We start from the raw sequence: 24,868 nt of genomic DNA on the forward strand, positions 1-24,868 counted from the left end.
GTTTCTAACACATTTCTAGCTCAAGTCATGTTTATTAGGGGAGAGCGGGGCACAACCTAACGCTTTTAGACTTTCTCAGTCTGTGTAAACCTACTTAGGGTTCAGAGTATTTATTTGTTCACACGTCTAGTACAATTATGTGGTTTGGTTTCATTAATACGGTGTATAATTGTTTCTTGATTTACCCCGAGAGAATGGAAGTGAACTGTGACAACATGCCCCATAGGTGTGGGTTCACTGTAACATGACCAGATATGACAGATTAAAATGTTATCTGATCTAATCAAATAAAATATAAAAAATATTTTGTCAATAAAATACGATTAACTTTTTCATGTAAAATAATGGCATTTTTACTGTACTGCAAAACATATTCATAATTAATAATTTCTGAACATTGACTTTCAGGGCCCTATTTTAACGATCTGAAACGCAAGTGTCAAAGCGCAAAGCGCAAGTAACTTTGTGGGCGGGTCTTGGCGCTGTTGCTATTTTCCCAGCGGGATAAATGACTCTTGCGCCAGGCGCAAATCTAAAATGGGTTGGTCTGAAGTAGCTTCATTATTCATAGGTGTGGTTTGGGCGTAACGTGAAATAAACCAATCAGAGCGTCATCTCACATTCCCTTTAAGAGCAGACGCGCTTTGTTCTAAAGCGGATTCCTATTATAACGGCGGATTTGCCAGACGCGCGCCAGGAGCGGTTCACAGCCAAGGAGAGCAACGCTCTCGTCAGGGACGTTGGGGATGGAGAAACCCACCCAAATTAACTTCGGTTAAAAAGGAGTATGATAATTTGGGTAAATGTGTAAGCTAGATGTATGCTTTTATAATAAATTGTCTATCTATCTATCTATCTATCTATCTATCTATCTATCTATCTATCTATCTATCTATCTATCTATCTATCATAATAATGTATGATTTGCAAAAATGAAAACTGCTGCTTCTGTGTAGATGAGAGAATCAAAGTGTATGCGCGTTGTGCACACGCTACATTGATTATGGCCAAGCATGCGCCCTTAAAATAGCATATGAATAACATGCGCAACGCGCCACTGACTTTAAACTATTTTTTCCTGGTTAGTGGCGCAATTGTTTTCTAAACCTGCAAAATAGCATGAAGGAACGTTTGCGCCGGAACACGCCTCCTTTTTTGCGCTGAACCGCCCAGGGAGCGCAAGTTCATTCCCTAGTTTAGCGACGTGCTTCTGTGGAGGGAAAAGCGCGCTTTGCGCGGGTGCAAAATAGGAATGATACATGCGTCAGTGTACAAAGTCAATTGCGCTGGGTGCAAGATAGGGCCCATAGTCTTTATTTCACCTTTTTCTCATGGTTTCTCAATATAATTCATAAAAGTATAGCATAGAATATCATAGTTCTAATAGTGGCTCATTGTAACGCAGTGTGACAACATGCCCCGCCTGTGCAACGAGGGTTTAAACCCGGCGAGTGTTTCTGCTGGTTAGATCAGCATTAAAGAACGATCTCAACTGTTAAATAGGATTGGAGATTAACATAATATCATATGTCTAATTTTAAATAAAAAACAGAGATGAAAAAATAACTTAAGAAATTAACTTTTGCTATGGTTAAATAAATGTTCAGTGATATCTGAAGATTTTTAAATTAAGGCACGATTTTTTCTCTATATAGTGTTGATAACTAGTAAATACACTAAGTTTGGTCAGGCTGGCGTGTGTGGAAAGTTTTACACCATGTGTGTGACAACTAGCCCCGCATTAGTTTGTGCATCTCTTTTCACGATACAGATCGCTTCAGAGCGCTGCGTTGCAACTAACGATTTTCTCTCGTAGATATTTGTACTGGAAAACAGGACAAAAACACCTCATTTTGTGCATTATGCTAAACATGTGTGTGGTTGTGTATAGAGTTGACTTGTTCTTGTTCATTAGACATGACATCATGGTGCTTTAGAAGTCTCTCTATAGTCACTGAATGAATGTCGGGGCGGTGAAGCGGCACGTTAGTTTCATGGTATAACGCTCTATAGATATAATGCTCTACATGTTATGAAATGGCAGCAGTTTCCCCTTCAACAAAGGCTCAATTGACACTAAGGGCCGATTTAGTCATAATAAGCGGGATTATACAGATCTCCTCTCACTTGCAGCTAACCTGTCGTTTGAGTATCTCACAGCTCTTTGGAAGGGCATTAAAAGCCTATCATTAAGACGCTGCGCAGGGAAATTAAGTTCTGGGAAGGCAGCCAGACGGATTCGTGGAGGAGGAGGGCGAGCGAGGGAGACAGATTAACATGACGCTCAAAGACACCTTTGTAGTCGCGTTTGGACGGGTTGTTGTCTCGGCTCGATTTAGCGGGGTTGATGGGACTTACCAGCAGAAGAGGCAGGAGACATGATGGTGTCCGTCCTCCTTTCCCGCCCATGTTTCTGTCTTCCACCATGAGAGAGAGTCTGCCGAGAGAGAAAGACGTGAAAACTGATCAACTGTGGGAATCCAACACTTTCTTAGTGTTTCAGGACAAATATCTGTAGATTCTTCAATCAAAATATATTTATTGGAGAAGCAAAATGACTGAAGATTTATAAGAAGTTTTAGTTTCTTATAAACAATTAAAAAAATTAAGCTAGTTTTTGCTTAAAACAAGTGAAATGTCTGCCAATAGGGTCAGAAAAATAAACTTGTGTAACACTTTATTTTACAGTGTCCTTGTTACATATGTTACATGTACTTACCATAGTATTAACAGTAAATTATGCATAATTACATGCAACTAACCCTCAACCAAACCCTAATCCTACCCTAACCCTATAGTAAGTACATGTAGTTAATTAATATTACTCAGTACTTAAATATATAACTACACTGTAACAATGACACCTTAAAATAGTGTAACCTAAACTTGTTTTTCCTTTGAATTAAGTTTATTTTTCTGACCCCACTGGCAGATATTTGTTCTTGTTTAAAGCAAAAACTCATTTAATTTTGATACATTTTTAGGTCATTTTGCTTCTTGAATAAATGTATCTTGTTAAGTTTATTGCACTTCAAAAAATGAATGCGCAAAAAAAGTTATAGAAGTTTAAGTTAACTAAACATTTTTTTTATTTTATACAAAATCTATATTTGACAAGTCAAAGCCATATGTCCAACCAAGTTGTGTTCCAAAATTTGACGCTGTGTTTCAAAATTGAGCTGCTAAAAGGTTTTAAGGTATCGTTTTTCTTGGTAATGCAATGCCCAATTCTGGGTTATTATTGTTAACTAAAACTAAAACTAAAAAAAGAAAAAAATCCATTTCTGTTAAATTGAAATGAAGCTGAAATAAAATTAAAATATAAATATCATTTGAAAAACTTAAACTAAGCGTAAATTAGAAATGTTGCCTTGGCAATAAAGTGAAATAAGTTCAAGCTAAAGCACTAAAATTATTAACTAGAAAATAAATAAAAACTATAACTGAACCTAAAATAAATTAAACCTAAATTGCATGCAAGCAAATGCTCAACCAAGCATTTTTGTTTTCAGTTAGAGAGCAAACTATACCAAGTATTTGTGTTTGAAAATGCGCCGCCAACACAAGTGTAATCATTAAACACGATGCGTTTCACATGCACGTTTTGGTTTGTAACGTAGCGAAACATTAGTAAATCATAGTAGCATATCTTTATTTAGAGCAGGTGGTCTGGAACGAACCCAAACACAACATAAGACAACGCGTAGTTCACAGAGTGTCATTGACATGCTGCTTCGCTAAAGCCATTGGACTTCCAGAATCCGACAGCGTTGCGATCATGACACTGTTTTCCAGTGTCATGTGAAAGTTCAACCAATGGAAACTGGATCTTAGGTGTGGTGTGTGTGGGTAGAGACAAAGTTTTATCAATTAAAGGATAACTTTCGCCAAAATGCAACCTAGGGTCTTTTTGTTAATCTACCCGAGGCAAACTTTCGTGTAAAAGCATAATTACAATGGAAACGCCACTTTTAAGTTTGACCGTATTTTTTTCAAATTGCGTTTTGAATGGGAGTGAACGGGGCACTACAGTGATAGCATCAAAAATCTCTATTTTTAAAACACTAAGAAGGCTCGACACAACATGAAACTGTGCTGGAAGTATCACCAGAGGCTCTACACATGAACTCCAGCGTTGAGAACATTTTGTGTGAACACAGAGTTTACTAAAAAGAAAGATTTTGAACAACTCACTGTCTCTGTGTCCGCCGGTGTTTTGACAGTCAAAACTAGTCAATCTCTGAATGCAACGTAACATGAGGAGAGTAAAGATGGAAAGCTCCTAAAGCTCAGTTCCATATAAATTCACGGATAATTTGTTGTTTTGTCGTCAGTGAAAATCAATACTGACCTTGTATTTGAAAAAGGATCCTCATATATGAAGCAATACTAAAATTCAGAGTCAGTTCATTCGCATTCAGAGATCGACTATATTTGACTGTCAAAACACCGGCGGACACAGAGACAGTGAGTTGTTCAAAATCTTTCTCTTTAGTAAACTCTGTGAACACAAACACTGTTCTCAATGCTGGAGTTCATGTGTAGAGCCGCTGGTGATACTTCCAGCACAGTTTCATGTTGTGTCGAGCCTTCTTAGTGTTTTAAAAATAGCGATTTTTGATGCTATCATAGTCGTGCCCCATTCACTCCCATTCAAGAGGCAATTTGACCGAAAACGAAAATACAGTCAAACTTAAAAGTGGCGTTTCCATTGTAATTATGCTTTTAAACAAAAGTTTGCCTCGGATAGATTAACAAAAAGACCCTAGGTTGCATTTTGGCGAGAGTTATCCTTTAAATTATTATCGAGAGCTGCAGTTCCAACCACGTAAGTTTGCAATGATGTTTGCTGGTTTAAGGAAACGTCAAATCATTGAACTATGTTGTTAACGACAGAAATCGCAACCATAGCAGACTAACGATTCTTTCAGGAACGCACTCCTGGGTGATTGCATGCATGACCCTTGACCTCACACAATATTGACTGTCTGTAATGAGCAAAATGACACACATATGCTCTCACACTCACAAATGAAATCACCACAAAAACCATAATAGCAGTGAGCATTGCATTGTGCTTTAGGGTTAAAGAACAATTATCGGTACTTTTTCCGTGTGCAGTGTAGTTCATATGAATGCATTCAATCCAGCATTGGATTGCATTATTAAAAACAAACACAATGTTGTGATGTGATTTATGACCTCTTAATGAGACATCTTATGAGGAACAGAATGAAAACATCCATCAGATGAAATATGAGACAAACAACAGATTGAATGCAGTGTGACAGCAGTGACACTCACACACTGCAAGACATGATGTTCTTCCTCAGCGTTTCTGGCTTGTTTTCCAGCACAAATATCGAAACATTCTCAAATCCAGATACATTTACTGGAGAAGCGAAATGACTGAAGATATTTAGTCTTGTTTTCTGAAAAATTTAGTCAGCTTGTGCATAAAATAAGAACAAATGTGTCTTACTTCAAAAGAAATACAAGATTATTTTTGTGACCCTACTGACCCTTGTTCTTGTTTTAAGCATAAACTCACTTAATTTTGATAATTATTCTAGAAAATAAGACTTAATATCTTCATTCAGTCATTTTGCTTTTTATGTAAATGTAAATAAATTAGTTAAAACTGTTTCAAAGTAAATCCTACACCAATTTATTTTCAAGTCAAGTCAAGTCACCTTTATTTATTTAGTGCTTTTTACAATACAGATTGTTTCAAAGCAGCTTCACAGTGATAACATGAAAATAACACAACAAAGTTTGTTTCTAGAAGAAAACTGCGTCATCGTCCAGCCTAAGACAGACAGATCAATAATATTGTTGAATATTAAATGTTTTCAGTGTAGAGAGAAATGATTCAGTCACAGAATGCAGGAAAAACATGCTAAATTAAAAAAATAAAATAATAATAATTATTGTCAAGCATAATTATAATGACCTAAACTTCACATTTAATTCATTTGAGAAGCACAGCTTCATCCGTCACATGATAAAATGAATCTGGGCAAACCAAAAATTCGAATGCTATTTTTGGTCAAAAATGAAAATGTTTTGTTTTGTTAGTGATGTTAAAGGTGGAGACCCGCTGCTGTAATGTATGACAGTCGCCCGTTCACTGCACTAATATCTCATGGTTTGGTGAACCGTTTAGAAGTTTACTGTGTTTTACAGGGGCGCCGCTGTCATCTGAACTCACCTGCATCAGTACAGAGCTCAAACGCTTCGCTTTCACTCACTTCAGCCCCCATGATGCCTCGCTGCATGCGGGAGAGCAGGAGAAAACACACGTGAACACACAGAGAGGCAGATTCAGCTAGAGCTGATAAGATCACGTGTGTGCAGTTCACTTGAGATAACAAAGACACACACTGCATCGTTATAAATATCAGCAGGAAGCTGATCATATATCATACGGGCTTATTAAAGATAGACACAGTTCTGCTGTAAGGTTGATACACCAGTGTCATTTTTCACTAAAATTGTATTTATTTATTTTTTAAATAGTGTTAAGTAATAGGAAAATATGGTAACACCGGGTCATCTGACCAATCAGAGAAGAGTAGACCAATCACAACAGACTGAGCCATCTGACCAATCAGAGCAGAGTAGACCAATCACAACAGACTGGGTCATCTGACCAATCAGAGAAAAGTAGACCAATCACAACAGACTGAGCCATCTGACCAATCAGAGCAGAGTAGACCAATCACAACAGACTGAGCCATCTGACCAATCAGAGCAGAGTAGACCAATCACAACAAACTGGGCCATCTGACCAATCAGAGAAGAGTAGACCAATCACAACAGACTGGGTCATCTGACCAATCAGAGCACAGTAGTCTAATCACAACAGACTGAGCCATCTGACCAATCAGAGAAGAGTAGACCAATCACAACAGACTGAGCCATCTGACCAATCAGAGAAGAGTAGACCAATCACAACAGACTGAGCCATCTGACCAATCAGAGCAGAGTAGACCAATCACAACAGACTGGGTCATCTGACCAATCAGAGAAAAGTAGACCAATCACAACAGACTGAGCCATCTGACCAATCAGAGCAGAGTAGACCAATCACAACAGACTGAGCCATCTGACCAATCAGAGCAGAGTAGACCAATCACAACAAACTGGGCCATCTGACCAATCAGAGAAGAGTAGACCAATCACAACAGACTGGGTCATCTGACCAATCAGAGCACAGTAGTCTAATCACAACAGACTGAGCCATCTGACCAATCAGAGAAGAGTAGACCAATCACAACAGACTGAGCCATCTGACCAATCAGAGCAGAGTAGACCAATCACAACAGACTGAGCCATCTGACCAATCAGAGCAGAGTAGACCAATCACAACAAACTGGGCCATCTGACCAATCAGAGCACAGTAGTCTAATCACAACAGACTGGGTCATCTGACCAATCAGAGCACAGTAGACCAATCACAACAGACTGAGCCATCTGACCAATCAGAGCAGAGTAGACCAATCACAACAGACTGGGCCATCTGACCAATCAGAGAAGAGTAGACCAATCACAACAGACTGAGCCATCTGACCAATCAGAGCAGAGTAGACCAATCACAACAAACTGGGCCATCTGACCAATCAGAGCAGAGTAGACCAATCACAACAGACTGGGCCATCTGACCAATCAGAGAAGAGTAGACCAATCACAACAGACTGAGCCATCTGACCAATCAGAGCAGAGTAGACCAATCACAACAGACTGAGCCATCTGACCAATCAGAGCAGACTGGGTCATAACAATACTAAAATGACACTCTTCTTTAATTCTCACTGAAAATGAGGACTATTTTCAAGCAGAATAAACAGTTTTTATCAGGTTGCTAGAGCACTAGAGCCATGTGTTTATTTAGGGGGAATCAATCTGCAAATGGACAACTGTCTTAAAAACTTTCCTAACTGTGGAATATTTGCCGTAACCGCACGAGGCACTTCCTCCGATGAGCTCAAAACAACCTAAACTCGTCTCCGACAAACCCCTCGGCTCTGCGCTTCATCACAGGACTTACAGGAGACGGAGAGAAGACGACCACGTTATTTTTGCAGGAAACGAAGCGAGTGCCAAATGACTGTGCCTCTGAAGCCCCAGCTCATTATCTGACAGAACAAACACACACACAAACACACACACGCCCAAGACACTTTCATCAGAATCCAGATCCAGTGCTTTTCTCTCCACACGCCGGGCTGGAATGCACTCGCTCCGAACACAGGCGCGCTCACGGACGCTGCCCGGACTTGCCTCTGTTTGAAAGTCGACCGCAGACTCGCCGCCCCGGGTTATTAATCTTATAACGACCACATAATCTAAGATAAATACACAGAGTATCATTATCCTTATCATTAACAGCCCTGAAATATCTGTTCCTAGGGGAAGGGTGAAGACGAGGATATTATTATGCCGAACGGCCCGTCCAAAACGACTCCCTTGTTTAACAACCTCTAATGACCTAAGAAAGTTTTGCTAATGTTCTTATTAAGTTATGAAACCGTTATTTCTGAATGTTCTCGGAACGTTTAAATAATGTTTTCTTGGTTATTCAAACATTAAGGGAACATTCCATTTTTCAAAAGTAACTTGGGAATGTTACTTTTGAACATTCTGAAACAAGTAGTAACATTTAAAAAATGTAAGATGAACGTTCCAACAACAACAAAAAGTTCCAGGAATGAATTCTAAATGTTTAACGTTTTGCGAAAACTTTCAAAGACCAGTTCAGCTAACAAATATATGTTGTAAAATAATTTTGTTTACATTCCCATTAACGCTATTTCTGAAAGTTCTCTGATCGATCCAGAGCGTTTTTTTGGTTATGCAAATTTTAAGCGAACATTCCATTTGATCATTTTTTGAATGTTCTCTGAATGTTCTGAAACATTTAAAAAATGAATGAACATTCTATTAACATTTTTGAAGGAACATTTATAACAATATTATTTCCGAATGTTCTCGGAACGTTTAAAGTCCGCGTGAACCGGAAGTTGCAAACGACTTTTCTCCAGTGTTGTGACGTATTTCCCAGTGAAAAGGAAGATTGAACAGAGGGCAGGGTTTTACTCTAGCGCTCCTCCTCTCCATCTCTCGCTCATAACAGACTAACGGCGCTGATCCACTTGTCCGACACGACTGTCGCGTGGTGTCGCGACGCCTCCCCACATTGGTACGTTGAGGGTGTTTACCGCTATGGGCGTGGTTTTGACCGAGCGGGAAATGTAGCGTATTAGAACAGAGGACCTGCGAGAGACTTCCCTCCGTCTCCATATGCTCTACTTCTATTGGATAGACGCGCCGCGTTTAACGGAATTCATTTGCATAAAGATGGGCATCGGCCAGCTTTTTGACGCGCAGCATTTTTTCAAATGAAGCGCCGCCTTCCCGGAATGCTTTGCGGGTGCGACAAAGTCGCTTGACGTCACCCATAGGAATATAGTGGAGCGCGGCGCGACAGAAGTGTCGCACGGACAAGTGGATCAGCGCCGTAACGGTACGTTCACACGGGTCGTCAGCGTCAACGCTTGACGGAAGGCGTGGCTGAAGTTTGGCACTGACGCCATGGTCATAGCAGCGTCAGCCAATGAAATTAGACAGGAACTCAACAACAAGCTTCATTGTCATTCAATGGTCATAAAGGACCGGGTGATTGCCCACCGCAATAATTAGTTTCTCCTCCATTTTAAAATTTATCCTCAGTTTGCTGCTCTTGAACAGGATGAACGTGATTGGCTGCCGCCTAGCTACTGTATTTGCATAGAGCGATCTGATTGGCTGACGCTTCCATCGGCGGCGCTTCACTGGCGTTGCTCGCGGCAGAAGTTGAAAAATTCTCAACTTCTGCCGCGAGCAACGCCAGTGAAGCGCCGCCGACGGATCCACAATTCTTTTCGGCAACGCTTGACGTCACCCATTCAAAGTCAATGGGAAGCGTTGACGCTGACGCCCCGTGTGAACGTACCGTAACGGTTTGAGGGGAGTGGTTAAGCGTTTCCCAACCCAAGTCCTCAAACCTACGTCATCAGGGAAGGTCCTGGGAAGAATATTTTCTTGGTTATTCAAACATTAAGGGAACATTCTATTTTTCAAAAGTAACCCAGATAGCAATTACATTTGGGCCACATGTGGGTATTATCTGGCACATATGGCCTAGATGTGGCATGGCTGAACAGATATGGGCCATATCGTAGCCATATTTGTTTTGCCATAACTTTAAAATCTGCGGGAAATGCTGTCTTGGTTCACAACTGATATTGAGGTATATGGCCCAGATAACAACGAACACATGAGGACCATATGTGGTTGAGCTATGGCACACAGTGAGAAACACCGACTTGTGGTAAACATTTGGCTTATACGTGGAAAAACACAGGAATCCTGAAATCAAGTGCGGCAAACATCCGCCGTTCCACACCTCAGGTTGCTCTGCATCTTCCCTCCTATTGGTGGAGTGAGACTACGGCGCGAGTTTGACTGCGACGCTGGGCAGCTGACGCCGTTTACTCTGCTTTCCTCACGACTGTGTACATTCAGGTAAGTGATGTTTTGGCATTTTAAAGTCATATAAATGAAATATGCAGCATTATGTGTCAATATTGCATGTTATTATGCGTTTAGTTATTCGTTTCATCGAGGAAGGGGTTGAACTAGCTAATATTTTCCTCAGTTTACTGCTATAACTTACAATAAGTTTAATGTAACTTAACCGTTAACTTCGGCTATAGCAGTTCGCTGGTTTGTCGTTTTAAATTAAGATGTTTTTGTTTATAAATCAACAGCTCACTGTCGTACACAATAAAATAGTATAGTTTGTCATATGTTAGGGTGACCATACGTCCTGTTTAACCAGGACATGTCTGGCCAGGATTTCGAGATCGCCCAAAATGCCCGGGATTCGGCTTTTGCTTTCTACAGTCACCATTCATTATGTTTACATTATTACATATTTGACACTGACACGTACGTGACAGCTTTGCAGGTCATGCATTCTGCTTCACACGGATCCCGATCAAGACGAAAACACAGGAATTTTCTTAGCAATGCTAAAACGCACATCAACCGATCACTTGTTTAATGTTCATGTAAACACTACATTCAGATTCACCAATCGGAATTAATTCAGTCCTACTGAATCAAAAGGTGTGCATGTAAACAAAATGAATATGGCGACAAGAAAGCAAAAGCCGTATCCCGGATATTTTGGGCGATCTCGAAATCCCGGCCGGACATGTCCTGGAATATGGTCACCCTATCATATGTAGTAGCCTATTTGTGAATTAACGTGAAGGCGACGCGGTCCAATGTTGGTGTTACTGTTTGTCAAAAAACCTAAATCCTAATTTGTGTTCACAATCATTCAACTAATCATAATAATATAAAAATGCCAAGAATAAACACATTAATACGTGTGCATTATTGTATGTATCTTTATTTAACTCTGAAATGATATTCAACCAAGACTTTTTCTCATGACTTTTCCCTCTTTAAAATTAAAGTTGTAATGTTAACGTTAGGCTATTAGTGTCAAGTCACAATACCAAAATTATGACTTTCAATACAATACCTGAACATTAACATGAACTAATAATGAACTGCACTTCTACTGCATATATTAATATGTGTTAATGTTAATTTCAACATTTACTAACACATTCAATATAAAAAATTGTACTTGTTAACTTTAGTATGCACTGTGAACTAACATGAACAAACAATGAATTGCTGTATTTCTGTTAACTATCAATTAATTGAGCACCCATTCACTGCCATTATAAAGCTTGGAAGAGGCAGGACATTTTTATAATTACTCTAATTTCTCACGATAGAGATTATATACCATGCTATGGTATACTGTCACCCAGCCCTAATGTGCGGTATGGGTGGGGCAATGACAATAATTTCCATATTAAAAACCTAGAAAATATGGTTTCAGATGGAGTAAGTAATAGTTTATAGTTCATTTTTGAATATAAAAGCACTTTCATTTTAGGGTGGTCTATTTAAATGCATATTTCAACCACTTACACAATGTTTTTTTTTTCCTATCAGATTTCCTATCTGGGTCTGGTTGGTGGCTTTGACCTGGATAACATCGTGTGGAGAGTGCTGAAAGACACTTTTACAACTGCTGTGGCACGTTAAGAATTGGAGAGAAGTCAATGGGAAGATTGGTGTCCAACGCCTGGTCGTAAAGGAAGTTGTCATTGGTGAGACCTTTTTTAGAAGTCACTTTTATTTGTATAGCACTTTGCACAATACACAACTTTTCAAAACCGCTTTACAGAACATTGTATTTTTATTTCTGTTATCTCAGTATCGAACCAAACAACTTTTTTTGTCATTACCTGATCACATCCGTGGCTCACTTAAGTGACTGCATTTTTTATTTAGAAGTTTTATGTTTTGTTTTTAAAGAAAGTTATTTTTTATATATTGCGAATCATATCGTTTCAATTATACATTTTAAAGCTGTAATCACAATATAAGATTATCATTCTGTCAAAGTCTCATACCAGCGCATGCCTACAACTATCTGTATTTAGTTCATTATCACTGTGTATTTAAAAGGTTAGTTTACCCAAAAATGAAAATTCTGTCAGTAATTACTCACCCATGTTGTTCCACCCCCGTAAGACCTTCGTTCATCTTCGGAACACAAATTAAGATTTATATGATGAAATCTGAGAGCTGTCTCACTCCTCCATAGGCTTCTCTGTTATTGAAACTTGCCAGCCCAGAAAGTTAGTAAAGACATTGTTAAAATAGTCCAAGAATACAATGGCTGAACCTTAAGTTTATCAAGTGTCGAAAATAAATTATTTATTAAAAAAAAAAAAATTGTGCGCAAAACAAGCTAAAATAAAGACTTTATTCAACGTAGTGTAACAGCACAGCGCTTCTGTGTTGTACGTCAGAACGTAGGCTCACGATTGGCCAGCATCCCACACATGACCAGCGTCGGCCAATAGTGAGTCTATGCTCTGACGTACAACCCAGAAGTTGGAAAAACTTGAGGGTAATTACAGATAGAATTTTCATTTTTGGGCAAACTAACCCTTTATGTTCCTCCTTGCATTCAGTACTTGGCCCATTATTGTTTGTGTGTTTCTGCTTCCAAATTGTCTCGCATCATTGCAGATTGTCTTGAGTTTATTTTGTGTTAGTAAAAACACTTATTTTTGTAGACTCTGTCTTTGGACTAAAACATGACATTAATGCTATCTGTGTTGGTGTGTTTTTACATTAGAGTGTGCATGTCTTTTTTTTTAAAAAGAAGCAGAATACATGCAGTGCTGTAAATTTTAACCGGTTGTTGGTGCAAAAGTATTCTAAAAATTGAAATAATTTGTCATAAGGAATTACGGTATAATTCTTGCCCACATATTGAAAAATACAATTTGCAATTCCTTTTGAAAATTTACTGGAAAAAACTTTCATACACTGGTAATTCAGAGGTGTTTAATTTGTTAATAATTGCAATTAAAATATTAAAGGATATTTACATTAATTATTTTTTTTATTATCCTGCAGCTCTAGCTTCCAGGTTGTATTGCTGCTAACATTATTTAAATTCTTCTTTATTGCAGGTGCAGTCAGGCAGAATCCCCTTACTGGAAAAGGTCAACACATTGGAGACTTCTCTGCACATCAACACACTTCTCAACTCTTTACCTTTCAAGTTTGCTTTAACTTTCTCAATTTCTCTTTAAAGTTCTCTTTACCAACTGTGATTTATTTGTATTACTCTCATTGGACTAATTAAACATAACATTAATACACGCTTTGATCGAGTGTTTTGAACTTTGGTGTAAAAAATTAGCTTTGAATGCTATTTATATTATTAATTTGTATTCTTAAATGTTTTCAACTGAATTCTACTTAAAATAAGTACAACTGAGTAGCTGTAATTATGTATTCTTAAATGTTTTCAACTGAATACTACTGTAATTATTAAATTCAACTCTGTTGCTGTAATTATATTTATTTTGATAAATGTTTTCAACTGAATACTACTGTTATTATTCAACTCTTGCTGTAATTATATTTATTTTTATGAAATGTTTTCAACTGAATACTGCTGTAATTAAGTACAACACTTTAGCTGTAATTATTTAAATGCTTGTCAAAATAAATAGTTTTGAGTGCATTTGTTGTTGAGTGTTTAATTTACCTGTGAGTTAATAAGACTTTAAATACTGTCAGCTGCATGTGGGCCACATAAGGGCCGTTAGATTTTAACAGAACTCAACCATACTAAAGTTGCATACCAGGCCCACATATGGGCCACATGAAATTGTAGTATTTGGCTCATGCTTGGTGGAGTTATGGCAGTCCTTTGGTTCAGTTCTGGCAAAGGAGATGTGGGCCATATCTGGGCCGGCAAACACAAACTAATCTGGGCCACAGCTCAGCTGTTTATCTGGCCCACATCTTTGCCAAAGGTAATTTGCTGACTGGGAACATTATGGGAATGTTACTTTTGAACATTCCGAAACAAGTAGTAACATTTAAAAAATGTTAGATGAACGTCCAACTAAAACAAAAAGTTCCATGAATGATTGATGTATAGATGTTTAACGTTTTGTATGACGACGTATGTATGTTGTAAAATAATTTTGTTTACATTCCCATTAACGCTATTTCTGAAAGTTCTCTGATCGATCAAAATATCCAGATCCAAATGTTATAAGCGAACATTTCAATTAATCATTTTGCAAAGATCCTGGGAATGTTACTTTTGAAACATTTAAAAAATGAACGAACATTCTATTAACATTACTGGAAGAACGCATTAGCCTACTTTGAGGGAACGTTTTGCGAGGACGTTCGCTGTTAGCTGGGTTCCATGGTTCTCTGTGTTAAACTGAACTGCACTTGTGTTTAATAACTGAAGATGAATGACGGTTTCTGTGAGGTCTGTGAGGATGAACAGACACACACAAAGAGCTTTAATGTCAACAGCGACTCTCATGGGAGTTTGCGGGAAAGCCCCGTCTCTCAGAAGCAAAGCTCACAGGATTACCGTTCCTGATGTTTATATCAAAACGGAAGCGGCGGAAGGAATCCTCTCAGTTGATCTGTGTGTTGTGCCGCTCTCTCCATCCAACGCTTCACACACATCTTCAGATCAACACAAATCTCAGGGTTAGTGCTCACAGATTTAACCTTCTCGTCTCTCATCCTGACTAAAGGCTGGAATACACTACACGACTTTACACATCTAAACAGATTTTAAAACACTAGCAGACAAGTCATTCAGAACACAACAACTCACACTTTACGCCCACAAACGCCCAATTATAGAAATGAAGTACGCTGATCTGCAATGCTGAAAACTCTCTGCATGTGTTTGCATTTAAAAGTTAATGAACAAATGTATCTTTATAAGTTTACAAAGTTTTTGCAGATTAAATATAATTTTCATCAGGTAAGATTCTGATTATTAACCACTCAAACCCTTTTATCTAAACCTCTCTACTTACCCATCAATCTTACACTTCCGCCATGTTTGTAGTTTTTTAACGCTTTTTATTCGTGTTTGTAGTTCTAATCAAATCCTCATCCGAAGCGCAATAGGTTGAGGACAATACTAGCCATTACACTCTCGAAAATAAAGGTTCTTTATTGTTATTGATGGTTCTTGAAAATTCATGAAAGTTCTTTATAGTTTAAAAAGGTTCTTTAAATGATTAAAATGTTCGGTTAGACTTAATTTTAAGGTGTCATTGTTACAGTGTAATTATATATTTAAGTATTGAGTAATAATAATTAACAACATATACTTACTATAGGGTTAGGGTAGGATTAGGATTTGGTTGAGGGTTAGTTGCATGTAATTATGCATAATTTACTCATAGTACTATGGTAAGTACATGTAACCTATGTAACAAGGACACTGTAAAATAAAGTGGTACCAAATGTTCTTTTAAGAACTGCCCTTAAAAAATAAAGTTTCTTTATTGGAAGAACCGTGAAGAACCTTTAACATCCATAGAACCGTTCCATTACACAAAAGCTTCTTTGGATTATAAAAATGTTCTTCACACTAAGAAAACAAGGTTATTTTAAGAACCTTTCAGTGAAAAGTTCTCTGGGGAACCAAACATGTTTCTTCTGCACAATAAAGGTTATTTATTGACATCAATGGTTACATGAAGAACCTTTAACATCCATGGAACCACTAAGGTTCTTTAAAGTGGAAAAAGGTTCTTCAGATAGTTAAAATGTTCTTCACACTTAGAATTTTAAAAATTATTTTAAGAACTGCTCATTGAAAGGTTCTTTGGGAAACTAAAAATGGTTCTTCTATGGCCCGTCTAGAACGCCTCACTCATTTTCTATGTTTGTTCAAAGAACGTTTCGCTAATGTTCTTATTACGTTATAAAACCGTTTTTTTTCGGACTGTTCTCGGAACATTCAAAATGTCCAGGTTTTTAAAAAAATGTTTTTTAAAAAAATTGAGACGTTGAACATTCCATTTTTCAAAAGTAACATTATGGGAATGATACTTTTGAACGTTCTCTGAACATTCCGAAACTAGTAGTAACATTTAAAAAATGTGAAAATTTTGGATCTGCCCATCCGTGTACCCTTTGGAATACTCATTTCGACATGCTACGATTTGGGACACACCGATTCCAGTTTTAAAAACCATTTAGACCGTATAGTATAGAGCAGATGTGTTCTAAAATCATTAAAAATCCCAATGGATTGAATCAAATTCTGAAGCTTTGAGTTTACTATGCAATTTCTGAAATCAGTCAACTCAAATCTGCAGACTGGTTCTGACTGGTTCTGCTGGCGTCTCCTTCAGACAACACACATCAGGCTCTGTGACACTGAACACAAGCGGCTTGTAATTCGTCTGCACTGATATCTGTTGTCAGATTAGGAAATTGCTTCTCAAACGGCACTAATCAGTGAGGAAATGGGAAACGGACTTCATTTGGCCTCGTTCCCAGTTCTTCCATTTCCAATGGGAATTAAATGATCAAAGTGCAGTAAAGCAGGATTCTAGTCTTCCTGGCATCAGTCTTAGTTCAGAATGGTTGGCGTTGTTGTGGTTCTAGTAAAGTCGACCTTAACTCTGAGGACAAACATCATAGCCTTCGCTCTCTACACCAGTTCTTTTCACTGTGGAGACATTCAGACATCGAGTTTAACTCTGCAAAACATTATCCACTTGTTTTCCATTACAAATATCTAACATTCTTAAATCAAGATACATTTACTGATAATTTACATTTGAGATATTACTCATATATCTAGTTATATGAAAAAATGCATCAAATTTAAGTGAGTTTAAGCTTAAAACAAGACAAAATATCTGCCAGTGGCGTCTGGAAAAATAGGGAAAAACTCCACTAGCAACTCACTTAAAGGGACGGTTCGGAGTAAAATCAACCTAGGGTCCTTTGCTCCATGACCTCGAGCCAAACACCCCCCAGAAGCCTTTATTCCCTTGGTTGAACATTATTAAAGTTAAAAAACGAGGCATTGGAAAGTTTGTAAGTACATCAGGAGTTTATTTCAATAACACTTGCCTGACGGCTAATGCTACCGCTAACCCGGACGTCGACGTCACTTCAGTGATTTGGGAAAAGCCCGTAAAAGTCCTGCAGAAAGTGATCATAAGGATTGTAACGACGAATTATTATTTTTTCAGAAGAGTTGACAACTTATTGTTAACTAATAATTGTTATAAACTGGTACTACCAACAAAATATTAGTGCATTCCTGGAACTGGGCATCGTTACACTACATCCTTATGATCGCTTTCTGCAGGACTTTTACGGGCTTTTCCCAAATCACTGAAGTGACGTCGACGTCCGGGTTAGCGGTAGCATTAGCCGTCAGGCAAGTGTTATTTAAATAAACTCCTGATGTACTTACAAACTTTCCAGTGCCTCGTTTTATGAGTACAGAACCTATTTGTACGACTGTAGAAGTTTGGTGCCATTCTGGGCATTATTAGTGCGGTAATTTACCAGATACAGCCTTGGATCCATTAGCGCCTGCACTAAGCCATCCGTTTGATATCTCTAAATAAGCTCTAACTTTAATAATGTTCAACCAAGGGAATAAAGGCTTCTGGGGGGTGTTTGGCTCGAGGTCATGGAGCAAAGGGCCCTCGGTTGATTTTACTCCGAACCGTCCCTTTAATTTTGATTAAATATTATCAAAATATTTAATCAAGACAAGACTTAATATCCTAAGTCATTTTGCTTCTAAAGTGAACGCATCTTGATTTAAGAATGTTTAGACAATAATACTGAATCAGAAAATAATTTTTTGAAGTGTAATATTAAATGTAATATTAAAATAGTTCAGATGTAAACACACACACACACACAGACACACACACACCTAACCTGCATTAACCTGCCATGAATCTATCTGTGTCTTTCTGGTAAATGTTTAGCAACACCCTAGAAACCGGACAGCGTTTAAACCTCAGTCTGTGAACAGCGAGCGGCAGAAGCTTCAGACATCAAGGCTCGTCTCAGGTCAGTAATCTGCTGTGCTGGAGTCAGAAGCGTTTGATCCAGCGTCACTCCTTCAGATCCGTGCCTGCGGGTCACGGCGTCCAGGGTGAAAAGTTGATTTCAAAGTCAGCAGCTCCTATAGAGCGTATAGAGGAGAGGATGTGATCCTGCACGCAGACGAGGATGAGCTGATGCTCGGGTTTCATCCCAAACATGAAAGCTGGGAAAAACTATAATCTTCTATTTCAGATGTCAAGCACTCGCAGTTATGCTATAGGAGACAAATCCAAACAAAACGACAAGAATGGCTACTGTAGACTCGAGCATCCCGTTTAACTGAGTCCAAAAATAACGGCTCCAACACAGATAACTAAAATATATACTAAGAACTAACGGTAACACTTTACAATAAGGTTCATTAGTTTACATTAGTTAACATGAACTAATAATGAACTGCACTTCTAAAGCATTTATTAATCTTTGTTAATGTTGATTTCAACATTTACTAATCCATTATTAAAATCAGTATTAATGTATTAACTAACATGAACTGACAATGAGCAATGCATTTGTTACTGTATTAGTTAATCTGTTAATGTTAGTTAATAAAAATACAGTCGTTAATTGTTTGTTCATGTTAGTTCACAGTGCATTAACTAATGTTAACAAATACAACCTTTGATTTTAATAACGTATTAGTAAATGTTGAAATTAACATTAACAAAGATTCATAAATTCTGTATAAGTTCAGTTCATTATTAGTTTGTTTTAACTAATGTAGTTTACTAATGTTAACTTATGAAACCTTATTAAGTTAAGTTATGAAAATGGTATTTCTGAATGTTTTTTGAACGTTCAAAACATCTAGATTATATACAGAATACAACTTGCAGTGACATGTAAACCTGGTCAGCTATGTAGATGGTGAATTATATATATTGTCAGATAATATTTGCAGATTTAGCCAGTGTGTGTAAATGTTTAAACTCTTTCTTCATGTAACCGGCACCTCACGGTGATCTGTCAGAAAACGTCTGCTGGATGACGCAAAAAGATGCGTTTTTGTTAAAACTACAAAACGTATTCCTATCCACAGACAGTCGGATCAGCAGAGTGCATTATGGGTAATGGAGTTTTTGATCAAAGGAAGGAGCCACAGTCCCTAATCTCTATTTTATGCATGCACTGTATGTAAAAAAAATACTGATTAAAAATGTACGATCTGTCATTTGAGAGCAGATCCAGAAAGGCTGATAATCGATGTGTTGAGGCGTCCTGAAAGGCCTGGATCCGCACGTTCTGCTCGACTGAGCTCGACAGCAGCACAAAGCCCGTGTTTTTCCGCTCTGGTTCTGTGACTGTCTGAATCCTGGCTTTACTGGGAAACACAAACACTCTCCAGCTTTGATGATTTTAATTACAGCTTTTCTATGAAAGCAGAGCAAATACAGGAGAGCAGCAGCTGAAGGTCTGTGTTGTCTTTTCATGCGACCGCAGCCTTTGATTCCTCAGACGACGTGACACACACACACACACACACACACTCATCAATCATTCGTTTCTCCGCACTGATGCTTGTGCCTGCTCAAAGTTTGCTTATGCATAAACGTATATCCTCCCTCAGGCACTGGTGTGTGTGTGTGTGTGTGTGTGTGTGTGTGTGTGTGGGAGAGTGTGTGTGTGTGTGTGTAGGAGAGTGAGTGTGTGTGTGTGTGTGTGAGTGTGTGTGTGTGTGTAGGAGAGTGAGTGTGTGTGTGAGAGTGTGTGTGTGTGTGTGGGAGAGTGTGTGTGTGTGTGTGTGTGTGTGTGAGTGTGTGTGTGTGTGTGTGAGAGAGAGAGTGTGTACAGGTTTATATTACACTGTGGGGACCAAATGTGTGTGTGTGATGGGTAGGTTTAGGGGTCGGGTTAGTGTGTGTGTGTGTGTGTGTATGTGTATGTGTGTGTTGGGTAGGTTTAGTGGTTGGGTTAGTGTGTGTGTGTGTGTGTGTGTGTGTGTGTGATGGGTAGGTTTAAGGGTCGGGTTAGTGTGTGTGTGTGTGTGTGTGTGTTGGGTAGGTTTAGTGGTCGGGTTAGTGTGTGTGTGTGTGTGATGAGTAGGTTTAAGGGTCGGGTTAGTGTGTGTGTGTGTGTGTGTGTTGGGTAGGTTTAGTGGTCGGGTTAGTGTGTGTGTGTGTGTGTGTGTGTGTGATGGGTAGGTTTAAGGGTCGGGTTAGTGCGTGTGTGTGTGTGTGTGTGTTGGGTAGGTTTAGTGGTCGGGTTAGTGTGTGTGTGTGTGTGTGTGTGTGATGAGTAGGTTTAGTGTAAGGAGACAGAATATACAGTTTGTACAGTATAAAAACCATTACGTCTATGGAGAGTCCCCACAAAGATAGTAAAACCGAGTATGTGTGTGTGTGTGTGTGTGTGTGTGTGTATGTATGTTCTGTCTGTCTAAACCCATGCGCAAACTGTCCAGGTAAAATCTGTTAAAATCATAAAAATCACTCTCATGAGATCCACCAATAGCAAACCACAACCAGCCAATCAATTCCCCACAGACAAAATCAAACATTTGTTCTTGTTCTCAGATTCTGTTTCATGTCAACTTTAACTGGATGTGGTGTAAGCCCTGCTGGCAGATGTTGTAACTACACACACACTCTTCTCTGTTTACAGCCAATCAACTGAATATTAAATGTACTATAGATATTATGAGCGTGATCGTTACAGATACTACTGCATATCAATTCATATATCAATGAGAGAATCATAAACCTCCACTAAACATTTGTTTTCCATAATGATGTGACCTGTGACCTGACCTTTGACCTTCTGCATTTAATGTTTCCTCAACTTCAGGCACTTTTATGCCCTAGGGATTGTTTTAATTTAAAACTAAGGTCACATTAAGATCATCTTGGAAACTTTTTTTTAGATTTCATTTAGGTTTTTTACCCATGTCCGAATGAAATTAAAATTCAAGCTGTAATGGTCAAATTATGCAAAATGATTAAAATATTATTTAATTGTCTGCATTTAGGATACATAAATGATACATAATGATGAAAACGACTTTAAGAAATAAATACAAAAATGACCTGATGACTTTCAACCAATAAAAATTTGATTCAAAAGAAAGATCGTCTTTTTTGCTCATCATTATTATATTATGTTGCAAAATATTGTGGTAATAATTATCACACATTGCAAATTGAACAGAGATATGATAAACACGTATAAACTTTTTTATGATTTCTGGACTTGATCTACGGAGGTTTATGGAAATACAGGTTCTACAAATGATTCAGTATGCGGATAATAAGTTTAGGCTCTCTCAGAATATATTACAAGTGCATTTGAGCTCCAAAGTAATTATTACGAATATAAATTGTACGGTTTTATTAAGAAAACCAAGAGGGAGAGGGATTATTGATGCAATTATAATAAAAAAACAATATAGTAGAGCAATAAAATACATAATCTGACATGAATCTGCTATAAGAACAATTTTTTTTCTTGGTTATGCGAACATTCCATTTTAGAATTTTGTAAACATTATGGGAATGTTAGTTTAGAATGTTCTATGAACGTTCTGAAACAAGTAGTAACATTTAAAAATGCTAGACGAACATCCAACTAAAAAGTTCCATTAACGATGTATAAATAATGTTTTTTTGTGCTAACGTTTTGAGACCATATAACTTTGAACGAACGTTTGTTCATAAAACAATGTTTGTCCATAACTTTAACAATAACGTTAGCAGAGTTCCTGTCGTTAATGAATTATTCCCTCAGCGCGCGCGCTCATTTGATTGGTTTTCATTCTGCTGGCGCCGTTATGATCATCGCATTTTTGTGATACTTTTGCTTTTTTCCCCCTAACAACATTTGTCTCTTTCTCGTCTCGGATTTATTTCCTCCTTCAGTTCAAAGTCACATAGACATCAGAAGCGCGTGCATGCAAGTGCATGTCTCCTGATCCACATGCAGGAGTTTCCCTCACACACACACACACACGCACACATCTCATGTCCGCACGGTACAGTCGAACCATTCCCTGAGCGAGTGCTTCACACACCCGTTTAAAACATCACACACACCGGGATGCATGTGAAAGAGCAACAGTGAACATCCAGTACGATCATTGTACACGTAACAAATGAAAACCACTGTTGCATATTCCACTCAGAGCACATGCATAATAAACACCAGCCGCCAGATTAGACCAGATAAACACACACACTAATGCTGTAAACATGTTTGATGAGCAGAAGTCTCTAACGGTCTGCGCGCATCTCACGGAAACAGGAATTTCCCTCGCGCATTCCTGAAGCGCGCGCCTTACCTGCAGGAAGACCAGGATCTTCTTCAGAGCTTCAGCACAACACACACACACACTCTTCTTCAGGACGATCTGCTCTGGGACACTCTCAGGACAGGTCTGAAGCAGAGATCTGGACTGAGATCAGATCATTACAGTGAATCAGATCACTCGAGCGCGTGCATGTGACCGCCCGTCTCCTCTTAAAGCGCTTCAGGCTCGTTTCTCTCGGTGTGTGTGTGTGTGTGTGTGTGTGTGGCTCCACCTCGAGTGAGGTTCAGATGCTCTCCGCCCAGAATGAACCTGAGACAGGTACTGACTGAAGCTGGAGCTCACTGCTGCCGTCCTGCGGCTCAGACCGAACGAACACACACACACACACACACACACACACACACACACCTGTGCCCAAATGGAGGATTTATGCATTTGTAATGCATGTAAAATTCCCATGCATTTCCAACATAAACCAATTAATGTGGTGCATATTGTCAGTCATACATAAATGAAACACGTAAAATATCTGTAATAGAACTAATAAAAGGAATGTGTTTTAAATACACAATAACCACACAAATCATCAGTATATCATCAGTAAATCCAATTTGTATCAGTTTCATACCATGTAACTAAATTAATATAGCTTGTTCTTCTTTTAACCACGTTCATACTTTTTAGAATGAAATTAATTGTGAATACATGCATTTTGAAAATATAATTATTTACAAAAAAATTAAATAGATACAAATAGTTAATAATAAATGATGCCAAGATTTCTACGAGTGCTGAAATCTGACCCGTTTCATTTATGCATGACTGACAAATATGCAATTCAAACACATAAATCTTAAATTTAGGCCCATTAGCATTAGTGTATATATATATATATATATTAGTGCTGTCAAATCGCATTAACCGCAGTTAATAGCATCTGACATAAAAGTTTGTATTTTTATGTCTGTACATACACACACACATTTACAGTATGTATGTATATATATATAGGCCTAATGTATGTGTACACATATATTATATAAACAAACTTTTTTGTTTGATGCGATTAATTGAGGTCCGTTGATTTGACAGCACTAACATATACTGTGTATATATATATATATATTAGAAAGGAAAGATCAAAGTGAGATCAAACTCTTTTCTGTTTCTCTGACTCTGATTAGAACACATAAAAGAACTGTGTAATTATTTTGATGTTGATGTGCAAGAGATGTATGATGTTCTACCAACTATTCCATCCAGGAATTTGTTTACAGACATATAGATGGCAGGATAATTTATTGACTTGTTTATTCATTGATAGGAGATTCTGAAACAGGTGTGAGAGAAACACGTACTTTCCCCGCGTGAGAGGAAGTGACCGCTTTCTTTCTCCGATCCTTTCCCCTTCATTCATGTGCAGAAAAAAAGCGACTTTGAAATTTGCTTTGCTGTCTGCAATTATCCACTCTGGATTAATGAAAAACCAATATCCACCACAATTATTAATTTTTATTACACGGCTCTGTGGAATACCTGATTCTGATTGGTCAATCGCGCCGGTATATTATTCCCAGATAACAACAGAAACACAGGCTCATCCGGGTCACTGAAGTCAGCAGCGCTATACCAGAGAACGTCTAATAAGGGGAGAACTTCCACTCTCAGGAAACTTCCAGCTTCTGAACTGGTTGCAGTTCCACTCTGGCTCCACATGAGGGCGCTCACAGGACGAGTGCAGAATGAATGGAGGTCTATGGCGCTATACCCCTCAAAATCCACTTTTCTCAGGATATAATTTTTTGTCTAGTAATTTGAATGTTGTATTCGAAAGGAGATTTATTTGCTTTAAAAAGTCTTTTAAAATGTCAATGACGTTTCTCTCGAGGCATCGACAACACAGCTGACACAGGGAAACACACGTGCTAGAAGAGTTTTTGTTTTGTTGTTTTAAAAGACCATCAAGCGGCATCTCTGGTCGTAATCAGTCCTTCATCAGCGTTCATTAGCAGAATCCTAGCGTGTTATGGGCAACAACAACTCAACCTGTAA

At 38.3% G+C, this 24,868-nt stretch overlaps 1 protein-coding gene and 1 long non-coding RNA gene across 3 annotated transcripts in view; one reads left to right on the forward strand and one right to left on the reverse strand.

The window, feature by feature from the left end:
* Nucleotides 1–23,136, reverse strand: part of edar (ectodysplasin A receptor) — a 57,331-nt gene extending 34,195 nt beyond the window's left edge. The window contains exons 1-2 of one of the 2 annotated variants that reach the window (XM_084123424.1): nt 22,847–23,136; nt 2,359–2,437 (exon numbers count right to left, since the gene is read on the reverse strand). In XM_084123424.1, coding sequence (XP_083979550.1) covers nt 2,359–2,427 — 69 coding nt within the window. In that variant the 5' untranslated portion in view covers nt 2,428–2,437; nt 22,847–23,136. Of the gene's footprint in view, nt 1–2,358; nt 2,438–6,211; nt 6,306–22,846 lie in introns of those variants that run through there. The other variant, XM_084123423.1, reaches the window with a different exon arrangement.
* LOC311088246 lies at nt 11,919–14,179 on the forward strand. The gene is made up of 2 exons (XR_014607475.1): nt 11,919–12,239; nt 13,620–14,179. It is a non-coding gene; the product is annotated as an uncharacterized lncRNA (long non-coding RNA).
* Nucleotides 23,137–24,868: the final 1,732 nt, after the last annotated feature.

Source organism: Abramis brama (genome assembly GCF_963993115.1).
Source record: "Abramis brama genome assembly, chromosome: 8".
In the NCBI taxonomy this organism is placed as follows: Eukaryota; Metazoa; Chordata; class Actinopteri; order Cypriniformes; family Leuciscidae; genus Abramis; species Abramis brama.